The sequence below is a fragment of the Spermophilus citellus genome (genome assembly GCF_964194105.1).
Source record: "Spermophilus citellus genome assembly, chromosome: 16".
Lineage (NCBI taxonomy): Eukaryota > Metazoa > Chordata > Mammalia > Rodentia > Sciuridae > Spermophilus > Spermophilus citellus.
Window position 1 is genome coordinate 42769238 of NC_138196.1, and position 22907 is coordinate 42792144.

General features: G+C 37.2%; 1 protein-coding gene across 6 annotated transcripts in view; it reads right to left on the minus strand.

Annotated features, from left to right (window-relative positions):
- DLC1 (DLC1 Rho GTPase activating protein) overlaps nt 1-22907 on the minus strand; it is a 391806-nt gene that overhangs the window by 176192 nt on the left and 192707 nt on the right. For all 6 annotated transcript variants that reach the window (XM_081269380.1, XM_081269382.1, XM_081269381.1 and 3 more), the window contains exon 5: nt 19148-19181. In XM_081269380.1, the coding sequence (XP_081125506.1) occupies nt 19148-19181 (34 nt within the window). The remainder of the gene's footprint in view (nt 1-19147; nt 19182-22907) is intronic.

A 22907-nucleotide genomic window follows, 5' to 3' on the forward strand; every position in this document is an offset into this window, starting at 1 on the left:
ATTCTCTAACAAAAGCAGATCGTGTATCTCTGATAATTAGATATACACCCTACAGAGAGGTAGGGAGGAGGTGGTCCTTCTATTACCAAGGAGGAAATTGCCACTCATGGAATAATACTTGGCTTGGAGTTATTATCCATAGTGATATGATAAGTGGATCAAATTATAATAATGCACTTCAGATATTACCAATAATAACATTCATTTGAAAGGTGTCATGAAAGACTCATTTATACTGAATGGTAATTAGTATGAACCCATGCAGTATAAAATAATGAAAACATTTCAACTAAATAATGATAGGTTATTATTGAATTATTATATTATAATATGTTAATTATATGGACATATAATCTCTTTTCAAGGCTCAGAGTGGAACCTTTAAAAAAAACTTATTTATGTGAACAAGCATTTTGCTAACATCAGCAGTAAAATGAACACAATTTTCACAGTCACTTCCTAATAAAGAGTGACTTAAAACTCTCTTCCCAACTATTTTCAACAAGAAAAAAAAAACAGGAAAAAAGTGAAAGTCTTACTCATACAAAAGACTTAAGAAAGAAAAGTCAGGAGAAAAAAGGAAAAAGAAAGCCTTTGAGCAAATGGAAGAAAAAGGTAAAATCATGGGTGATGGAGCATTGCTGTTCATTTGCATATTTAAGATGACAGCCTGCATATTTCAGAGGAAAGAGGGCATCTGAGGTGAAGTTTGAACATGTGAAAGTCTGAAGAAGAAAAGCAGATACTAAAGGACAGTAGGGACTTTCAGCAAATGCTTTTTATAGACACATTCCTTTTTTGAATTAATTAATTTCATTTTTTTGGTACCTGGGGTTGAACCCAGAGGTGCTTAACCACTGAGCCACATCCCCAGCCTCTGTTTTATATTTATTTAGAGGCAGAGTGTCACTGACACCCTGGGTTGCTAAGGTTGGCTTTGACCTTCCTACCTCAGCCTCCTCAGTCCGTGGGATCACAGGCGTGCGCCACTGTGCCCAGCATACATTCCTTTATTTTAAAAAGTGGAATTCCCACACGTTTGAAGAAACATGTGGTCATCAAATAAATCTCATGTCTACCCTGCTTTCCTAATCTCTTTGAGTAGGACTTGGGAAGTCCCCACTCTACCTTTCCCTGACAGTCCCTATTGATTTGAGCTTCTTGGTCTCTAAAACTATTTAATGTTTGGCCATCGTCTAGTCAGGGTCCAGACAGATGGTTAGAGATGAGCCCAGAAATGGAGAGGAGGCATTTAGAAACTTCATGCATGAGTTTGACAGAATAAGTTTCATGTCTGTTGCATCTAATGGTAAATCATTTCATCTTCTATTTAAAAGTGTTTTCCAATTTAGTTTTCTAATAATCCATTTCCATTATATTTTAAAATGGTTGGAATTAAAAAAATTGGTCATCATAAATAGTTTGGGAGAAACTGCTCTTAAGTATATGAGACAAGTATCAAGAGATGATGACTGAGTAGGTCTAGATGGAGAAAAAGGGCAAACACGGTTTTGTGAGGTTTTTATCAGCCTTTGTGTTCTAGTTTGAATGTTGTGTGTCCCTCAAAGGCCTCTGTGTTAAAGCTTTGGTTTCTAGGGTGGCACTATTGGGAAGATGATAGAATTTATAAGAGGTGGGGCCTAATGGGAGGTCTTTGGGTCATTGGGGTTATGTTCTAGAAGGGAATTACTGGACTCAGTTCTTTCTTCCTTTTCCTGCCATCTGGCTTGTGATATAGGCAACCATTCTCCACCATGCACTCCTACTATGATGTGCCACCTCAGATCCAAAGCAATGGGACCAAAAAATCATATACTAGAACCTCCAAAACTGTGAGCCAAAACAAACCTTTTCTCTTCAAAATTGATTACTTCAGGCATTTTGTCATAGGGCTGGAAAGCTGATCAATGTACTCTGAATTAAACAAATATTTCCCCCATATTTCTTGATATTTGTTACTTACATAAAAAGTAGCATGGGCAAGTACTGTTACCATTTCAATTGGACATTGGAAAAATTCCTCTGAGGGAAACGGAAGTATTTTTCCTTTGGAATTTCATGCACAAAGTGGTTCACATCGGGCGCTAAGACTAGATTGTCAATGATGCAAGAACATAGGAAACTAAAATATTCAAAGCAAAACATAGGATAGATGGTGGCAGGAAATAGGACAGGCAATTTTGCCATTTAAGTGTACAATATGATCATTTAAAAGTAGGCCTCCTTTATATCTATTTATTTTTTAGGAAATGGTTAGCATTTCTTAGGAAGATTATTCCCTCTGAAGTTAGTTGGAAAATTAGAGACTTTTAGAAATATTTTCTTTAGTTGTCTAAATTCCATGTTATCTTTTCTTTATATTAATGATGTCATTTGTTTTTTATTATCATAACTAATGGTTGAATAATAAAGTAGAACCCCAAATTTAAAAGCATATAACCCAAAGCAAAAGCATAACTCAAAAAATTTTTTGACTCTTCTCTAACCTCATCTTAAATCCCGTGACATATACCCATGAAAAGTCCCTTATCAATAGTGATTGTGTTTGCTTTCAAAAGGTTTCTAAAAATGGTGTATCTTTTTAAAAGAACTGTTGGTACCTTTTTCTCTTTTACTACTGAATAAAGAGGTAGGAAGAAGGCATCTAGATCTTTGCAGCTGCGGTAATATCAATGATTAATATAATAAGATTTAGCATTCTTACTAAAAATCATAATCACTCTCTCCAAGGCCTGTTGGAGTCTGGAATCCCATTTTTCCAGTCTTTTCTCCTTGCAAACTCAAATTGTGGGCTGCAGCTAGCCAGGGTACCCCATTGCATCACCTAGCCCTGTGCGTTCCCACCATCCCGACTTTGCCAACTGCATTTTCCTTGCCTAGAAATGTCTCAGATCTTCCATTCCAGTTTTTCAAGACTTCCTTCCCCCCATCCTCTCTGGAAAGCTCCAGCCCAGGTGTCCTCACCCTCAGTCCAGAGTATCTTGAGAATCTTACTGCTTAGTTGTTACCACTTATCTTGCTCAGCAGGCTGTCAGCATACCCAGAGGACAGGCACTCAAGGTCTAGAAAAAGGAAATCCTGAGACAGCAGGCAAGCAGGAAGGCAGAACATACCTAGGTCACTGCTGCCAGCGCCGTCCTTGACTTTCTAGTGGAGGGAACAGGAAGTGGGAGAGAAAGGGAATGGATGGGCTGACATTTGGCTGGTCTTGCGCTGACCTGGAACAGGGATCACAGGTTCCACTGAGGGGAAGCTCAAGATTGTAACTTGCTGAAGGATTGTGCCACCTAAGTCAATTTTTTAGGCAGTGTTTGGCAGGGTCCCTTGTTTCCAGGATTGCAACATTGCAAATGAGGCAACGTTAGTTTATGTCATTCCTCTACTCTTCTCTCTGCACATCTTCACTCCTGTGACCTCTTTATTTTCTCTGTGGCATTCAGTCTTCTGCCATCCTGCTGTGCAGGGTCATCATTCCATAGGGGTCTACGACTCATCACCCCCCAAATACCCTCCACCTCATAGAGACCAGAATTCCTGTTGAATTGGTGCTCACCAATACTCTCTGGATGGTTCCAATATGTGAATCAGTTTAGCCCTGGAAGAGGGGCAGATGTGTAGGGAGGCAGAGATATGTATGTTTAAAACAAGAACCTGGTCCCAATAAACATCCACGTATTGAGGGTGAGTAATGGGGTGGTGTGACTTTCAGGTTCTCACTTCATAGTGTCTGTCTCCCTTACCTCTACCCCCACCATATCTGTGTATAGAATTATTATAATTTCTTTAAAAGGTTGCTGTCTTTGGTAGACCAGACAATGGGTAGTTTTGATGAAAGGCAAACACATGCAACTATGTGATACATAGGGTATCTTTGATTGTTTTGTCTTTTCAATAAACTTTCATATTTATGTATCTTTTCTCTTACCTTGACTCTAAACTCTCTGTAGGTAGTGCCTTAAGTAGTTTTATAAGTCCAGTGCATGAGAGAGAGAGAGAGAGAGAGAGAGAGAGAGAGAGAGAGAGAGAGAGAATAGATATATTTTTGCTCATATGTAATAAAATATGACCTTTCCGTAGCCATCCAGTGTCATGATAATTTGTCCTAGGTCTTAGGATTTTGTTAGGTAGCAAAATTTTGGAAGTACAAATTGAGATTCTATCCACATGGGAAAGAAGAATAAGTGGGAAATGTTCACTGACATAAACCAGTGATCCTTAAACTTTAGTGTTTATCTGAATTCCATGGAGAGTATATTAACATTTATGATTGCTGGGCCTTAGGAATTCTGACTCAGCAGGCCTGGAGGCTTCCAGGAATCTGAAACTTTAAACAAGTATTCTAGAGGCACACTTAACACAGTTACAAGGCACACTCTAACAAACATTGCATTAAAAGGTATGCTTTTACTCTCAAATATGGATGCCATTTTTCTTTTAATCAAATAATTATTGAGTATCCTTTATGTATAAGACATCAAAAGATAAACCAGAGCTGGGCACGGTGGTGCACCCATGTAATTCCAGTGGCTCAGGAGGCTGAGGCAGGAGGATCCTGAGTTCAAAGGCAGCCTCAGCAAAAGTAAGGTGCTAAGCAACTCAGTGAGACTCTGTCTCTAAATAAAATACAAAATAGGGCTGCGGATGTGGCTCAGTGGTTGAGTGCCCCTGAGTTCAATCCCTGGTACCAAAGGGGGGGAAAAAGATAAATCAGACATGAATATTATGATATAATAGAGAAAATAAATCCTAATAATGATAATAAAGGGCATAAAGAAATAAACACTTTATAAAAAGTTCAGTATAGGATTTGAGAGTTCGGGAAAAGGTGCTGATTTCCAAGAAGTGGAGATCCTTAGAGGCTTTCAAAAGGAGGTAATTGGAAATTTGGATATGGTATGAAAGGAAGTGTTGGGAAAAGGTAATGCTATCAGCAAAGATACTGGGGTACAGAGTGTATGATGTGGAGAACATGGAACAGCATCTAAAGGTGGACTGGAGGTGAGGCATGTAGCCTGGTTGAGTGGCTCAGCTGGAAGTGTGCAGAACCATCTTCAATTGGGTGGAATTCCCAAGAGAAAATGCAAAGAATGAGAAGAGAAGAAAACCCAAACTTCAATGCCATGTAACTTAATTAAGACCTCAGTGAGATTAAGATTGGAGAGTTAGCATTTTTTCACAATTATATGTGGTATCAATGAATACTGTCATACTAACATGTAACATTATTTCTATGTGCTCCAGGATATTAACTATTATTTGAGAGTAACAAAACTCTTGAATTAGAAGATAAAGTTCAATATTAAATCCATGCAAATGAAAAAACAAAGTACTGTTATTACCTAAAGTATCTTTTTTTCCCAACATAAAGTATTCTAAACATAATTCCATAGAGTTTATCAGATCTCTGCTTTTATTACCATATATATCACTTACATAGACACTGAGAGAAACACACAAAAAAATTAAATATGAGAAATGAGGGCATTGCAACACTATTAGGAGGTAGCTCTTGCACTCCTGCCTCCTAAAAACAAAACAACAAAACAAAACACAATTCGAAACCCTAAGGGTTGAATAATTTCTCTAAAGAAAACAAAAGCGAGGTAAGTTGAAGTCATGGGAAATGGTAGAGCAATAGCAAGAGACAGAAAACCTATCTCAGATGGAGCAAAGATTTTCCAGATGTGGAATTCTTTCTATGGATCAGCGCCCTTAGCTTGGCTCTCTCAGGTTCCACCAGGAAAAGAATGCAAGTAGGGCTTCTTGCTAACTTCTGTCTGTAAAGGAACTAAATGCACTTTGCTGAAATTTCATGTGTCGTTCCCTTCAGAAAATTGTCCGTGTATGATCTGAGGTTATTTTTTTGAAAGCTGGCCTCCATTCTAGATGGAAATGCTTTGGGAATGCATGAAGGTATTTGTAAGGGTGCCGGAACATCTCCATTTGGAAAGACATGTTGAATGTGTCTTTATCCCACTTTCTCTCGTCTGCATCCCAGAAAGGCCAGGTCGCTCCCAGCATGTGAGGATGAGGAGGTCACTGCTCTGTTTATGTTTTGTTGTCAGGGACCATCTGGGAGAAAGCTCCTGATTAGCTGCAGAATGATGAGCTCCATCTCAGAGTCAGGGTCACAAGTCAGACTGAGATCACTTCTCTTTTTAAAGGCTCTAACATTTTTGGTGCTCAAAAAATATTACAAAATGATGAAGGTTTTATTGCTATATTAAGCCAGCTCTACTTTACTAAAGTCACAAAATAAAAAGTCTTATGTTCTTTTTTGGGTCACCTGTATAATCTTTGTTTTGCACAGAAGGAAGCTCCTGTGTTCATCGTTGTAGCTGGAAGGCAGCCACAGAGGGCTTAGAAAGAGCAATTAAAAAAAAAAAAAGACGATGACGACACTGGGCACGGTGGCATCTGTGGCTTGGGAGGCTAAGGCAGGAGGATCAGGAGTTCAAAGCCAGCTTCAGCAACTTAGCAAGACCCTAATAAACTCAGCTAGACCTTGTCTCTAAATAAAATATAAAAAGGGCTGAGGATGTGGCCCTGGGCTTAATCCCTGGTACCAAAAAAAAAAAAAAAAGAATCACAGAAATATCTCTTACATTCCACATACATATATATATATTCTTAAAATAAAAAACATGTCATGGAATACATGAGTCTAACCAAATTCCTATCTTTTTCTCTTGAAGATTTTTTTATTTTTAAGAATGTTATCAACTGTAACATTTTGATTATTTATTTATATTCTTCATAGATAAATGAATATATTTTCTTCCTTATTTTGGGCCTACAATGTTAACTATCATAATTTAATATCATACTAATTGGTATTTAAGTAGAATGAGGCAAAGGAATATAGTCTACAGAAAATATTAAATTATTGAGAACAGTAGCACTTGACCTAAGCAAATTACAATGCAAATTAAAAATTGAATGGCATGCTCAAAATAAAACTAAGTGATTTAAAAAGGAAGATAATTTATTTGGCCAAGGGGAAAAAGAAATCCATGAATCTCATAAATTCAAGGTATGATGGTACTGATTTGGATGAGAGCAGCTAAAAGAGATGGAATGGAAAGATACTCCATGGGCTGAAATGTAATTATGAACTAAAAATATGGCTCTGTAACCTAAGAAGATAGTCTCATTGTGAAAATTATGAATTCATTGAATATCCACTGATCTTTCTAGATCCTGTGAAATAAAACGACCAAGTAAATAGAAAACAAAAATGTGGCTGCATATATTTTGGGAGACAGAGTACTTATACCAGAAACAGGGAATGATTCAAAACATCACATGAAAATAAAGTAATAGATAATTTTTTGTGCTGCTGGGAATTGATAGATCATTTTGTATCATAATTGTACAGTCAGGAAATTTTTTTTGGGGGGGTGGGGTACTGGGGATTGAACTCAGGGGCACTCAACCTCTGAGCCACATCCCCTGCCCTATTTTGTATTTTATTTAGAGACAGGGTCTTTCTGAGTTGCTTAGAGCCTCACTTTTGCTGAGACTGGCTTTGAACTTGGGATCTCCTGTCTCAGTCTCCTGAGCCTCTGGGATTATAGGTATCTGCCACCATGCTCGGCCAGATTAGAAGAAGAATCTAATCATTCAAGTACAAGGAATTCATTCATATTAGGTCCAATTAAAATAGAGGTCCTAAGATGTAAAGATGCAGACACATTGTGCAGGTGTGGGCCAGAAGTATCTTGAGAACTGGAACTGACACTCAGGGAGTCATCTTCGTTGGAGTCTACTTCCTCCATCTTTCTCTAGTTTGCATTGTCTCTAATTTCTCTGTCTTGGCCCTGTCACTCCATAATCCTGGTGCTCTTTCCAGAATGGTTTGCTTCAGCTCACAGCTCACAATGAACCATTAACTAAAACACCTGCTGCAGATTGAGACTCTAGCCCATGATTTAAATGAGAGAAGCGGGGAAGAGGGAGAGAGGGGAAAGGGAAAGAAGAGAAGAGATTTACTTGGCTACTGGGCAGCCAATACATTCTCTGGCCTGTGGTCCAGGGGATCTGCATTCCCACCCTGTCCACTGTAGGCCAATTGACTCTGACCCCAGATTAAGATAGGGAGGGGGTCACAAAGCACACTGACTGCTCCTTTCAGGGACTGCAGATAAGACAAGCAATGAAAGTAGTCTGAGACTAAGGGGAGTTCAGTTGTAGAAGGCTTTATGCAAAAAAGCGGTACTCAGGCTAATCCCTGAAGGAAGAGCAAGATTTGGAGAAAAAGATAACAAAAGCCTATTTTGAGAGTAAAGACACAAAGACAGGAATATGTAGCCTGTATAAACTGAATGAAATATTATAGTTTTACTAACTTTGTCATACTTTTATCAGTATACTTGGAGGTGGGGCAAGTGGTGATGTAAGGCCCAGAGAAGAGAGAAAACAGCAGTCTTGCAACAGGAGAGATTCATGTAGCACTTTTTTTAAGTGCTCACTAAGCAGCTTCGTGAAATTTTAAAAAACACCTTGCTCTCTCCTCACCACTGAACAGGAAGTGCTATTCACCTACTGTTATAAATTATAGCTGTCTATAATATAGTTAATAGTGATATTTTTCTTTCAAAAGCTTGAAAAATTCCAACGAAGAGAAATTAAGTAAGTCAATGACAAAGAGAAGAAAGTTACTTTTGCCTAAAGAAAAAGGGCAGAAGTAAACATTAGCAAAGTGTGTAACATATTTCATCGTCCTTGAGCTTTTTTGAAAAAAAAAGTTTTTTACATTAATAATATATTGAATAATGGTATAGAAGTCTCCTCTTATCAAGGGTTTTGTTTACCATGGTTTTAGTTACATGTGGTCTGAAAACAGTAAATGGAAAATCCCAGCAATGAATAATTCGTAAGTAAATTATGTGCTGTTCTGAATAGTGCGATGAAATCTCTTGCTGGCCTGCTCTCTCATGCCTGGGTTTTGAACATCCCTTTGCTTGGCATGTTGGCTGTTAGTCATTTACTAGCCCACGTGCAGGAAAAAAGCATAGTACATGTAGTATTCTGTACACTCTGTGACTTCATGAAGCTTCGAACGAATTCTCCATGGATAGAGGGGGACTATTAGGTGTCCATACAATGGAATATTATTCAGCACTAAAAGGAAATTCTCTATCAAGCTGAGAAGAGAAATGGAGAGACCTTAAATACATATTACTATGTGAAAGAAGCCAATCTGAAAAGACTGCATACTAATTATATCATGATGGCACCATACAGAGTAGTTTAACTGCCCTAAAAATCTGCTGTGCCATGCCTACTCCTTCCTCCTTCCCTGCAAGCCACTGGTCATCTCTGATCTTACCATCTCCTTACTTTCACCTTTATTGGAATCTCATAGTTTGAACAATATTTCTCACTCAGTGTTGCTAAGAACTTAAAACTGCTCTAAAATAAAACCTATTCATTAAATTTGTTCTTTTTAGGTGCGAAGCCCTGAACTAAGTGATGTTTTTAAGATACTTAAAAGACTGTTGGGAGGAAGGACTGAGACAAAGAAAACACTCAAAGGACAATGACAGAACATCTAGGATTAATTATGAAAATGACCAGTTCAGACTCTGTACACTATAGGTGTATCATTTCAAAAAGTATGAAATTCATATGAGCAGGGGTTATCATAGTAGACCTCATGGTGGAAGTGGGACACAAATGAGTCCTTGGGGAGTGGGGGAGATAATTTCTAGAAAGGAAACAGGAGGAGCAAAGGTCGAGTTATGCAGAAGCAAATTCAGGAGAACTGGGAGGTTGTTACCATGGCTACAGAGGAAGGTACGTGTTAGAGGAGGGTGGGAGATAAGGTTGCAGAGGAAGAGTAAGGCCAGGTTATGGAAAACGTATCCGTCAGCCTGAGGAGTCTTGGCATTTGACCACCACACAGCAGAGTGGTTAAGAGGAGACACTGCAGTTGGCATTGCTGGATGAATCCTGCAAGGCCACAGTGTAACTTGGGGTGTCTTCAGAAACCTCACTGAGCACAGAATTCCTCACTGTATAAGGTGGATAACACAAACACCTACCTCACAGGGTGGCTAGAGGATTAAATGGAGTTTATGTCTATAAAGTGCTTCCATAAGTGCAGGCATAGAGCAAAGGCTTGCTATTATTTTCCATTCAATCATTCATTCGACGACACACGTAATTTGTCAAACGCCCCTTAAGAGGTTGACATAACAGAGGTGCAGAAAAAATGTCTACCTTTCAGAAAATCATAGCCCGGAGGGGGAAACACTTAACAAACATATCAGAGAAGACCATAGATGTAAAGAGGCGGGAGATTTAAAAAATGAGGTGATGAATTGTACTGTTATCCTCCATTTATCTATTTTCTTAAATCCATAGGAAAGAATTGATTTAACATTTATAGGAAGAAGAGGTTTAAAACATGAGCAGTCGGCAGTCACTGTGTTTTCTGGGGGAGCTCAAAGTTGAGGAATTTTAAAAACAAAAAACAATACCTCATTGAGGACTCCTGGGTGACAATTTTGCTAAATCTGCACGTTAGGACTTCTGTGAGATCTTTTCTACCTGATTATAGTAGTCAAGACAAAAGAGCTCCTTTAATCCACGATCCACTCTTTCCCTGAAACAGTGATTAATTTTCTGACAACTGACACCCAAGAGCGGGATAGCAGCACCAGTCTTTCTCTTTATTTTTTAGTTGTAGATGGACATAATACCTTTATTTTGTTTCTTTTTTTATGTGGAGCTGAGGATCGAACCCAGTGCCTCACACATGCTAGGCGAGAGCTCTACCACAGAGCCACAATCCAGCCTGGAATCAGTCTTTTTTACTGGGCATTTGTTAGTTTGTTATAATTTTTTTTCTTTTCTTTTTTTGTGGATTGAACTCAGGGCCTCATTCATGCCAGGCAAGCACTATGCCAACTGAGCTATATCCCCAGCCCAGTTTATTACGATTTTAATGACTATCTAGGATTTCCCATTTGGACAACGTATACTAAAGTCATTTCTTAATTCTGCACAGAAATGGCCATGGATCCACCTGGAAGAGACATTGATTTTAAACTTTTACATGCAGAAAAAACAAATCAAAGTTCTTTCGATCCATGGAGGGTCAGAGAAAGGTATAATCATGCCAGCAGAATTACAGATAATTTCATACTTCAGCAGGTCAAATTCATACATTGTTCCATATAACTTCCAAAGAAGCTAGAATCAATCAATGTTTACCTTGTAGCATGTATTTGCATATATATTCACACTATCAATTAATAAAAGTAACTGAACTACAACCAATGCACTGGAAATTCTATAAAGCTAAAAACTGCAAGAAATGATCAGAGATGACTTCAGACTAAATGAAAAATTTTTATTGCTTTCTAAATGATACAAAGGGCTTTTTTTTTGGTGCACACCTGTAATCCTTATGGTTTAGGAGGCTGAGGCAGTAGGATTGCGAGTTCAAAGCCAGCCTCAGCAACAGTGAGGCACTAAGCAACTCAGTGAGACCCTGTCTTTAAATAAAACACAAAATAGGGCTGGGGATGTGGCTCAGTGGTCTAGTGCCACTGAGTTCAATCCCCAGTACCAAAGGGCGGGTGCTTTTTTCATAAATTGTCTTTCTTCAGGCAGGATGAAAGTGACAAATTAATTTTTTTTAACAGATAAAAGGCTAATGGCTGTTAAAATATGGAAATGCAAAAGTATTTAATTGGCCCACATCAGTAGTTCATAGCATTCTCTTTATACCATGGATAGCTATTCTTTGCAAGGATTCATGGGAGGGCCTAAATGTCCACAAGACTTTATGGAATAAGAAAAACTTCAGAAGAAATATCGAGCTCGTCCAATATTTGTGAAAAATCCTGGTTATTGATAGAAAAGAGATTTACTGAGTGCCTGCAGGAGTGGTTGGTGTGCCAAATAAGGAGATCATTCCAAAACCATTGCTTGAGAACCTGCTCTCTGCAAATCACCACACTGAGTGGTAAGATAAAATGGAGGCTTCTGACTTGAAGAAGCTCACAGCCTGACCTGGAAGGTAATTCACAAACAGAAAGGCATCCTAGGAAACATTAAATATCACAAGAAAGATACCAGGGAAGTAACACTTTCAGAGACCTGGGGAGAACCGTCACAAGTGCAAGATGCAACATTTCAAGTGGAACTTGTTAAAAAACAAGTATCACACATCAGTTTTGCTTGAAATATAATTGAGAGGAAAAGAAGTTATATTTTATTGATTCTGGTGAAAAAGTAAATTTGTTTCACCTATTTAGCAGTAAGTGAAAAGCTGATAGAAAATTAAGGAACATTTAGAAGTTACCTTTATTTTTTAAAACTTGAGTTCAAGATCTTTGGTATTTAAGAATAGCTTGCTTATATTTTCCCTGAATTCCTTGATACCTGAAAGCTAATGTATTTCCTCTCAACAACCCAGTCAACCACAGACAACTTTTCAAGGATTAGTTTACATTAGGTTTCAGAGGAACCAAGAGGTTATGTGTGGGCATACCCTAAATTCCTTCCTCCTAAGAAAACAGTCAAGTAGAGAGCATAATACTTTTTAAAAAATGAAGCAATGAGTATTTATAAGCCATTAGTTTAAAATAGTGAAATTCATTTTCTGAGAGTGAAAGGGAATAAAGAATTTAGAATGTTGGCCAAAACCCAGACTGGCCAGATAAAGACACTTTTCAGATCCCAGAATCCTAATCCTAACAGCTTGGGTGTGTGTGTGTGTGGGGGGCAATCTTTGCTGTTACAATAGGTGCTTCCCTTAGAGTAGAATTAGAAGATGGTACATTTGGCTTTGGGAGCATCAGTTATAAGAGAGGAAGGCTTTGGCTAATTTTCAATGATTGCAATTATTTTTTTATTTACCCAATGTCAAGCAACTGCAATAAAACCAGGCATGGAAAATAAAGAACTGAGTGAAAGAAAACTCTGTCTTTCAAGGTGTTCACATGTTAGTGAGACAACAATAAAACAATCTAATGCATACCAAATGAAGACATGCAACAGGGTAGAATTTTTCAAAGAATTCTGAAATACAGCAATCCTGTGATTTTTTTTTAATCAAATCTCTTTGGATCTGTAAATATTGGACCATGGCACAGAGTGAAACAGATCACATTGATAACTCTCTGAATCCAAGCAATGATGATCAGACTGACAAAGGCAGAAGTGTCTTTCCATTTTAGATCTTATTTTTGTCATCTGCATTTCCCTTCTTGGCGATCAAAGGCAGCCAAGAAAATTAATACCAAAAGACACCAAGTCTGGGTTTGTTATTTAGCATGTTTACAAGAAGCATGGAATGAAATTATGAAAACCCTAATTTATTCTCTCACACATGTGTCACAAAGAACTGTTTGATTTCTATTTTCTGCCTTGCTAGGCACAACACAAAGTTTGGAGAGACTATAACTCTGTTATATACTTCTGAAAGATACCTTTCACAAGTGTTTCAAGCTATAATTCATTATCTTGATTTTTAATATTTTCTGGCCAAACAAATCACCTTGAGGCAGAACAAACATTCTAGCAAAAATGGCCTATGAATACAACCAAAATCAGGTTCCAAGTCATCTTTTTCAGTGGTACCTTTTTATACATTTGAATGGGATATATCCCCAAATAGCACCATTAAGTACCTTGCTGAGATATTTGGCAGTCAATGGGGGGGGGGTAACAGGAGTGATGGAGTGAAAGGAAGAGAATGTTAAATAAAAATTTTAGAACTATGTTGACGTTAAATCATTGACATGGAAACTAAAGCATCTCTGTGATATTAGTTTACTGATTAATACATATCTACAGATTATACACTATATAACGGCAGTTGTTTTGGTTACAGAGAACATGAAGACAATATTCCTGAACAAGAAAATCTCACAGATGGAGAAGAGGACAGCCAAGCAAGAAAATGAGACATGCAGTGCTTTTAGGACCACAGAATAATCAGTGATGATGGTCTCTGACTGGGAAATAATTCATTACATTAAGGAGGTGATAGTATTGTCAAGTCTAATGAAACAATAAGCATTTCAAGACAGGGGAAAATACCATTTTTGGCTAATGATAATGGTCCATGAACTGACATGTAGCTTCACAAAATTTGCAAGGTATCCTGTGATTTAATTTTAGAATGAGAAATTTCACATTACTCCATATTACTACTTTTCAAATATGTTCAGAGTCACATTTTAATGGCCAAGCTGAAGTACTTATTTTCTCAGTTACATGTTTCTATTATTCGATAGAGAGCACTTTATAAATCATAAGGACCTATATATTTCTCCCCAAAGTATGAAGCATAACTATGTTCATTTAGGAGGCAGAAAAAAACAGTCATTATTTTTTTCTAGATTAGACAAATTTCTCTCTACTTCTCTCTTTTCTGTATGGCAACTGTAATTTTTTCAACAAGTACATGCAACAGAGGAGGCAGAAGTAGAAAGATAAAGAGTTATAAGGGTCTCTGTCATTGGATGTGGTGGCTGTAGTTGTACCAATCAACCAACAAAGGAATAGAAAGAAGGGGAAATATTGCTATGTATATCCAGGAAGCTCCTAATAGGAAATGAATGGCACATGGGGTAAACTGAGGGGAGTTTAACAAAGAAACTATTTATAAAAGTGTAGGGAAACCACAGGGCAAGAGGAGAGAGTGGTTGTCAGAGCCTGGAAACTTGTGGGCAACAGGAGGTCACACTATCAGTGATGCGAGGCAGTTGAGGGAATGAAACACCCAGATTCAATGGCCCAACGCCCCCATACCCAGTCTCTTGCTGAGGCTCCTCCTTGGCTGATTGGGGAAGACAGAAAGGATGGAAGCTTTAGTCCACACTGGCCAGGGAGAAGCAAGGCAGGGAGTGGATCTGAGGGGCAAAATTTCTATACCCAGTACAATACTTTATACTGCATCCAGATTATTAATATCCAGGTATGTCAAGCAGGAAAGTTCTATCTTATTTTATAGACAATGCACAGACAGGTAAAATGAGCAGTAATTGGTATGATTAGGTCCTGCTTTTCCAAGAAAGGTCAGATCACAGTGTGGATAGAAGATGGGTGTAAAGATAAAGCAGAGAGACCAGTTCTGGATACTGTTGCAAAAGTTCTATGGGAAGTAGAGCCCTGAACCAAAGCAATGGTAGGAAAAATGGACAAGGATTATGTGCAGGAAGTGAGGGAGATAGGATCCAAAAGGGCTGCTGGGTAGATAGGCTCCAATTTCCCCAGGGATTGGGGATTGAGGAGGATAAGCAAGTCATGGGAAAATGGGACAGAGGGTATACATTTCCCAGGGACTAATCTTTTGCAAAAATTCAAGATTATCTGTTCACAAAAAAGAATATCAGCCTTGTAGAGAAAATAATTTCTAATGAGGGGTTAAATGTGACCAACTCTGCCTCTACTGTGACAACCTTTGTCTGAATTAACCCCACTCAGAGGACTTGTGAAGGGAGCATCTCTGTCTTCCACATGAATGGCTGGTTAGCTGTCACTCCATGCCCTGAGGAAGCATTAAGGACTTCTAGGACACACACAGACAGCAGAGAGCTAGCTCTCCGGACACACAGAGATCATGAACACAGCTAATCATCATAAAAAATAGCTACCATTTTTTAGAACTACTTTGTACCAAGATTTGTTGTCTTACAAAAATACCATGGCAGATTCTTTATTTATGCTCTATAAATGAGGAAATTAAGCAACTTGCTCAAGGCCACACAGATAGGAAGCAGATGTGTTGGAGAATATGCCAAAGGCATTGGGCCTTCTCTTTAGAGGCACAGATTATGGTGTCTGATGGGGGTTAGAGGAAAATATTATATTATATATTGGATACAAATATATGTATGTGTGTATACATATATACAAGTGTGTAATGAAGTTAATATTTTAACAACAAGTTGTTTAGACTGTATTTCAGATTCTTAAAATGCACATTCTGATACAGATTCCAAGAAATAATACTTTCATATGATTCTTTTCCTAGGAAGCTTTTGAACAAGGTGGGATAAGAAATTCTCAGTTGGGCCAGGCATGGTGGCACACACCTGTAATCCCTTCAGCTCAGGAGGCTGAGGCAGGAGGATCACAAGTTCAAAGCCAATCTCAACAATTTAGTGAGATACTATCTTAAAATAAAAAATAAAAAGGGCTGGGATATGACTCAGTGGTTAAATGCCCCTGAATTCAATCCCTGCTACTTAAAAAAAAAATCTCAGTTGAGAAGAGGAAGAGGAAGATGCTTACCTGAGAGGATATTCTCCAGTTAGAATCTGAGTTTCTTTGAGGCAGTTACCATATTTTATTCATAATTTCTCTTAGGTCCAGAGAACCTCATATAATGCCCAGAAAATGTAGTTTAATAAGAACTTATGGAACAAATGCATCTAGGGGGCTATTTCAAAAGTGTTTTCCCCTTGGAGTGTTTGTGCTCCTGAGGTAGGAGAACAGCAGAATGGAGCCCACTGGCTGTGTTAGCACAGCAGCATGGGTCATAACAGAAGACAGCTATTTAAAGCCCACATGGGGACAAACACATAACTGAAATGCAGGGAGGATTAATGGAATGTACCCAAAATGATTCTGTTTAGAGCTTTACAAAGCCTGGTAGAGTTGGTTCCAGTTGGCTTGGATGAGTGGTCACAAGGATTAAAAATAGACTTTCTCAATAAGGAACAATAGGCTACATTCATTTAGCAAGATGGGGAAAAAAATGACACCCCTTCGGGGTGGGTCTGAAGCTAATCCTATTTAAGAGCTCAATTACTGCTTCCCCCACCCCAAGATTGAGAAGGTCCTCTGCCTTCATGGCCATTCCACTGTCTAGTGGGAGATTAAAAATAAAGATGCATAGAGCTAGGAATAAAGAGATTCACATTTGTGTACAGAACACTCACCATATTTTAAATAGAGCATGAAAAAGTTTAGAAATGCAAAAATTAGATGGCTTATACAGTTATTGTCCTTTACAACTTTTGAAATAAATCCTATTCTCTTTTGAATTGTCAAATCTGATACCATCACTCATAAATTAGTCAAACATAAGCATTTGTCTTGTCAGGCAAATTCACTCACATTTTTGAAGAAATAATTTCTTTCTTATATTTATGTTATCAAATTAAATTATATTTTCTCCTAAACACAACACATTCTCTAGGACTCTTAAATCAAAATCCTAGTCATTCTGCTGTTTTAATGTACAAGGGAAGACAGGATCCGTTCAGATCAGCTCATCTCAGGCTGCTGAGTTCTGGGATGGGTATCTGGGTGTCTGGGGCAGGTTGTACCTGCCCACTGGTGAGTCCTGCTTTTCACAGGCATTTATGGAACCCCAGGGAACGGAATCTATTAACTCTTTTATTTGCACCACATCACTATAGAAATCATCTAAAATATTATAGGAAGGACATTATTTAAGTTCATGTTTCTTTTTGTCATCAAGGAAGAAAATTTCCATGATGATAGTTTTGTCCTTATGCTCCCCATCTAATTAATTCTTTGTTGCAATAAAATTTTCAAAGTATTAGAGAGGTGTGATAAAATGAAATGTTTCTTTCTCAAACTGAAGCCATTTCAATGAAAGAGGAAGGAGGTAGCTTTTTATTTCCCTATCTCTTCCAACGACAGCCTTGTCCACTCCCTTTTTCTCCTCTTCACCAGCCAACAAGTCACATCCAAATTTTCCCTTTGGGGTATGAAAGAATTTGCTGATATTCTGGAATAAGATGACAACTTTGCTCTGTTACATACTTTGTTTAAATTGCAACTAATCAGGGGAATTACAGAGAATGTTATAACCCAAGATAAAACGGGACTTTAGCTACATTTCTTTCTCATTGTGATGCACATGCCCACTTAACTATTTACTACTTTTTCTAAATATATAGCCAACAGAATCTATTTAAAGATTGGGGCTTTGGAACTGTAATTTAAATTCATTTATGGGGAATGATATTGGCCAAATTATATTGTTAAATTGTTTCGTGTACGAATATGTAACAACAGATCCCACCATTATGTACAATTATAATGTACCAATAAAAATGCAGGAAAAAGAAAGCATCAATTTATTTAATATTTGTACTTAATCCATAGAATACTAGTATATTGTTAAATACAGCAGTTTTCCTCTTGCCTTGACAATATCAGGCCAGTTCAACGTTTCCCTTCTATTCTGAAGCATTTTCAACATTATTGAAGAAATCAGATACAGACTAAATACGAGAGAAAAGTTTAGTTCACAGAAGGAACAAACTATGAAAACTTGTGAACATTATCTAGCAGCAAAAATAAGATCTCTGAAATAGAAGATGAACATCCCCAGTATCGAAATCATATCAGACAAACTCTTATGCTTTAGTACAAAGGCACTTGAAACTGTATCTTCTCTTATATGACACTATAAACTTTTAACATGGCTCTTAAGCGTCACGAATGTCTATGCATTGTGTGATATGCTTCAAGTTTGTTGGCACATCTTTACTCTGGTTTTGTTTTTTAGTTTTAGTTAGAATACATAAGATAATATTGGGGAAGATCAAAAGATTTTTAAAAAGCACACTGGATCACCAATCTGAATCTAATTTTCATATTTCCATGTTTTTCATCAATCCTTACCTGTTTTTCCATGATATTCTTAAATAGTTATAATCATAGTACACAGCATAAAAACATAATTTTATCTCTAATACAGTTCTCCATATTGCCTCATATCTATATATTTGAGAGTATAGCATCAGCTTTAAACATCAAGTATGACTTTTTCCATGGTTACTGAATATGTACTTAAGATTCAAAAATAAATCTTGATAATTAGTAACAACCAGTTTCCAAAGACTGTTTCTTCACAACACTGATTAATATTGAATTGCTTTCCTTAAAAAATGCAGTTGCAGGTATTTATGAGGATACGAGAAGTCTTATATAATGTAATGTTATGTTACATATTTTTAATGTTATGTTACACGGTTTTTCTTACATTTGGAGCACAATAAATTCATTTTTTTTCAGGAATTCAACAATAACATTTTCCAAGATATTGATGAAATTTATACATTTTAGATATTTAATAAAATGTCTACTTTAAAATGGAATTTTATTCTGAAATATGAAAAAAAAACCAAAAGTGTCAACTTACCAGCCTTTTCCTTCTCTGAAACACCTGGCATAGCCTGAAAAAGGAAAGAAAAACACAAAATTCTGATGTTATCAGAAAGAAACAATAAATCGCATCATTAGGAATAAAGTATCACATGTGTAGAAAAATTAAATAGAGCATGACAATATAGAAAAATAAGCTCTGTGGAACTGTTGGGAAGTCATTAGATCCGCCTGTGATGACTGTAAATCAACTTGTTATTATTTTCTTGTCTGAAGATAACTCAAACTAACATATACCCATATTGTCTTTAAAAGGCATTGGTAGTAAGAGACACAAAAAGCACTCTTTGGAGAAATCGGGTCGAATTTTTATAGTTCAATTCCTTTGTCCAATTTTTGGGAGGCAGAAAAGGCAAATTGGTTAAATCTCTTCCCTGTCCCTTATTTCTTGTGTGCACTTGAATGAGCTGTCTTACCTTTCCAGGCTCAGATTCCTCCTTTACAAAGCAAGGATAATCACGTCCACTTCTCAGGGTTGCTGAAAGGCCAAGATTTGGAACCTCTAGAAAACCCGAAAGGTCCTCAGGAAAACGCTAGCTGCTCTGACTGTTTACTACTACGGGCGTTGATCCAGTGGGTTAATTTGCTGATAGGAAAGATTTAGAAGTTTCATTCCCAGCAGTTATCACGATCATTATTTTAAAAATAGGGTTCAGAATGCGATGTTTCAAAAGACTTAAAAAAAATCACTGTCTAGTTCTATCCTTTGTGGATACCCTAAAACAAATTAAGGAAGCTGAATTTTTGGTTCTTACTTCAATTATTCATTAACTTGAACTGCAAGCCTTTTTATAAATCTATCTGAGCCACTGAGATTTGATGTCCCCTCCCACAACCAGCCACAGCAATATGTCTGAAAGCGGTGCCTCTCTCCCCCTCTTTAGCAGACAGTCTACAGAGATGAGGCAAGAAAAGCAGGATAATGTGGGTGATTTTGTTATAAATGTGTGCGTGTGTATGTGTGTGTGTGTGTGTGTGAAAGAGCAAGAGAAGAGGTCCAAGTGTAATTAATAAGTGCAAGAACATGACATCAATTTTTATTTCCAGAAACAATGATTATCAAGCTGCCCATATCTTTGTGAGATATGATTACTGCTGAGATCATCACCTTTGGAATTCAGTGGATCTGGAGATTGGTATAATCATTCATATAAAGTAAAACTTTCTATAGATAAAAATAGGGGAGGGGTTTGTTTTGGCAAGAATTATGCATATTGGAAGCATGTTTTGATTCAATCTGTTTTATTTATTTGTTCAACACTTGCTTTCTGGATTGAACATCAAATCTGCACCCTTACAAAGGTACACATATGAAGAATATCAGGATATTAGTCAGCAGTAGGAGGATCAGGCCCAGCTCATCAAATAGCCAGCAGAGGCTTCCAAGCATTCTTCTGAGTATCTTTCCCTTGGTAGGTGTGTCATCTGATTGCAAGAACTTCTCTGATTGAATACAACAGGAAGGTCATTTTCACCCTTTCCAAGAAATTTATCCTACAGTTTTGGTGATGTTGGTTACTTTTTAATGTGTCTCTCTTGAGAAGAATAAAAACAAAATTAATTTCATACTGTGTACTATATATTAAGTCTAACTCCTCAATTTACCATTGATCAAGAGTTTTAAACGAAGTTTTCTCTTTGAGAAAAGCAAACAAACAAATAATAGAACAATCACCACCACAACAACAACAAAAAAAACCCTTTCCCTGATTGACAAAGCAGTGAAGTTTAGTGATTGGCAATTAAAGGGAGATGAATGGAGGAACTTCCTCAGTAGAAAAATAACCAATACTTCTTTGGGGCTTAGTAAGTGTAAGGCACAATTTTTTTTTTTAAAAGAGAGAGAGAGAGAGAGAATTTTTAATATTTATTTTTTAGTTCTCGGCGGACACAACATCTTTGTTGGTATGTGGTGCTGAGGATCGAACCGGGCCGCACGCATGCCAGGCGAGCGCGCTACCGCTTGAGCCACATCCCCAGCCCCAAGGCACAATTTTTAACGGGTAAATTTTCCCTCAATTCTTACAACGACCCTCTAAAGTCCCAGAAACTGAAGTAACTTTCATAATGTCACACCATCAGCAATGGACTGGCGCCTTGACCTCTGAGGCTGCTCTAATTAGAGCGTTGGGAAATGAAGGAGGAAAAAATTTGGAGAGGTTCCATGATAAGACATTGACTTAAGTAACAACCTACCTGTGGATGAATATCTGTTTAGGATATTTAGAAATCTCATCTCTCTCTTCTTACAGCTAAAGCATTTAAGACAATGTTAATGTCTTGCCCCAAATCACAAGAATGACTAGCAACCAAGACAGGTCTTTCCCATATTTTATTTGATTGAAGAAATCTATAACTGGGCATTGATAAATTTAATAAAAATGTTAATCAGCGAATTTAGTTATGAAGTAGAACCATTTTAGCCTTCATATATCCAGTGCCAATATCTCATGTAGCCAATCCCAATTACTTTAGAATCTCACCATTTTCTGTACGATTCTTTTGCTCCCAAATCTCATTTCCTTTAATAACTGCAATGGTGACATTACAATGTAGAGAAAAGATGGATAAAGTTTAATGAACCTAAAATTCGAGAACTTCTCTTTTAAAATAAGACCACATAGTAATAACATCTGGATACTCTGAACTGACTTAAACTTTGAATTTGAAAGAAAATTGTTTCTCTAGAAAATGATTTATAAGTAAACTGACTAAATTTCTAAAATTTCCCAGAGATGAGAGGCATTAAAGAAATTAGAATACACTGACATTTAACTTTCAATTAATTAAAACTATTTCCTGATTCTTAATTACATGCCTCACATTATGCTAGGTACAAAAACCATTAGCAAAGTTTTCTTGTTTGTGGAATTCTCACTTTGAATTGACAACAAGATGTGAAAAAGATAAAGAATAATGCTAAATGGCAATGATTAGCACCATCAATGGTGTAGCATTGTGAGAAATAAGTAGGTACCAGATAATTGGGACTTTTCAGGTGGAAATGGGATGTTTTTCTGGCATTGAACCCTTGGGATGGAGACATTGGCTGGGAGATGCTTTTTGCCTTTGACTTCGGAGATGAGACATGGTTTGATTTGGGGCTTCATCCTGAAGTGCTGAAGTGTTCTGTTTCTGGGCTTAAAATGAAACTTCCCAAGTAAGCTTGCTGTGTAAACTAGCACCCAGTAGGTGTTCATTGAAGTTTGTAGAAGTAACATACCAAATGCGTATCTGTAACACAGTTTAAATAACAAGTTTGACTGTTGCTTTTGAGAAAGCTCCCATAAAAAGCATATTTTTGAATTCGTTAGCTTTTGCTAATAGCTGCCATATGTTTCATTTGAACTGCATCCTCAGGAAGTGATTTAACATTTTTGGCAATAAAGCAATTAAATAGGATTTTCCTGCTGGCCATATGGGTTCACTGTAACTTCATATTTTCTTCTCTTATTTCTCAATGGAAGAAAGCAAAGTCTACTAATAACTTCCAAATGAGGGGAAAATCATTCATATTCTTTTGTTGTTCTCTGAGATATACAAATGATAGGATAACCACCTTTTCTATGGTTGTAACTACCACTGTCCCACCCCCTCAAATTCTAATCTTCTAATTGCCCTCTTGTGTAAAGATTTTCATTTAAGTTGGTCTGTTGTAAGTGCTTTGTGATTGAATTTTTTTTCAAAGTCATTAAAAAGAAAATTGTTTAGTAAGAGACAGGGAAACAATTTGCTTT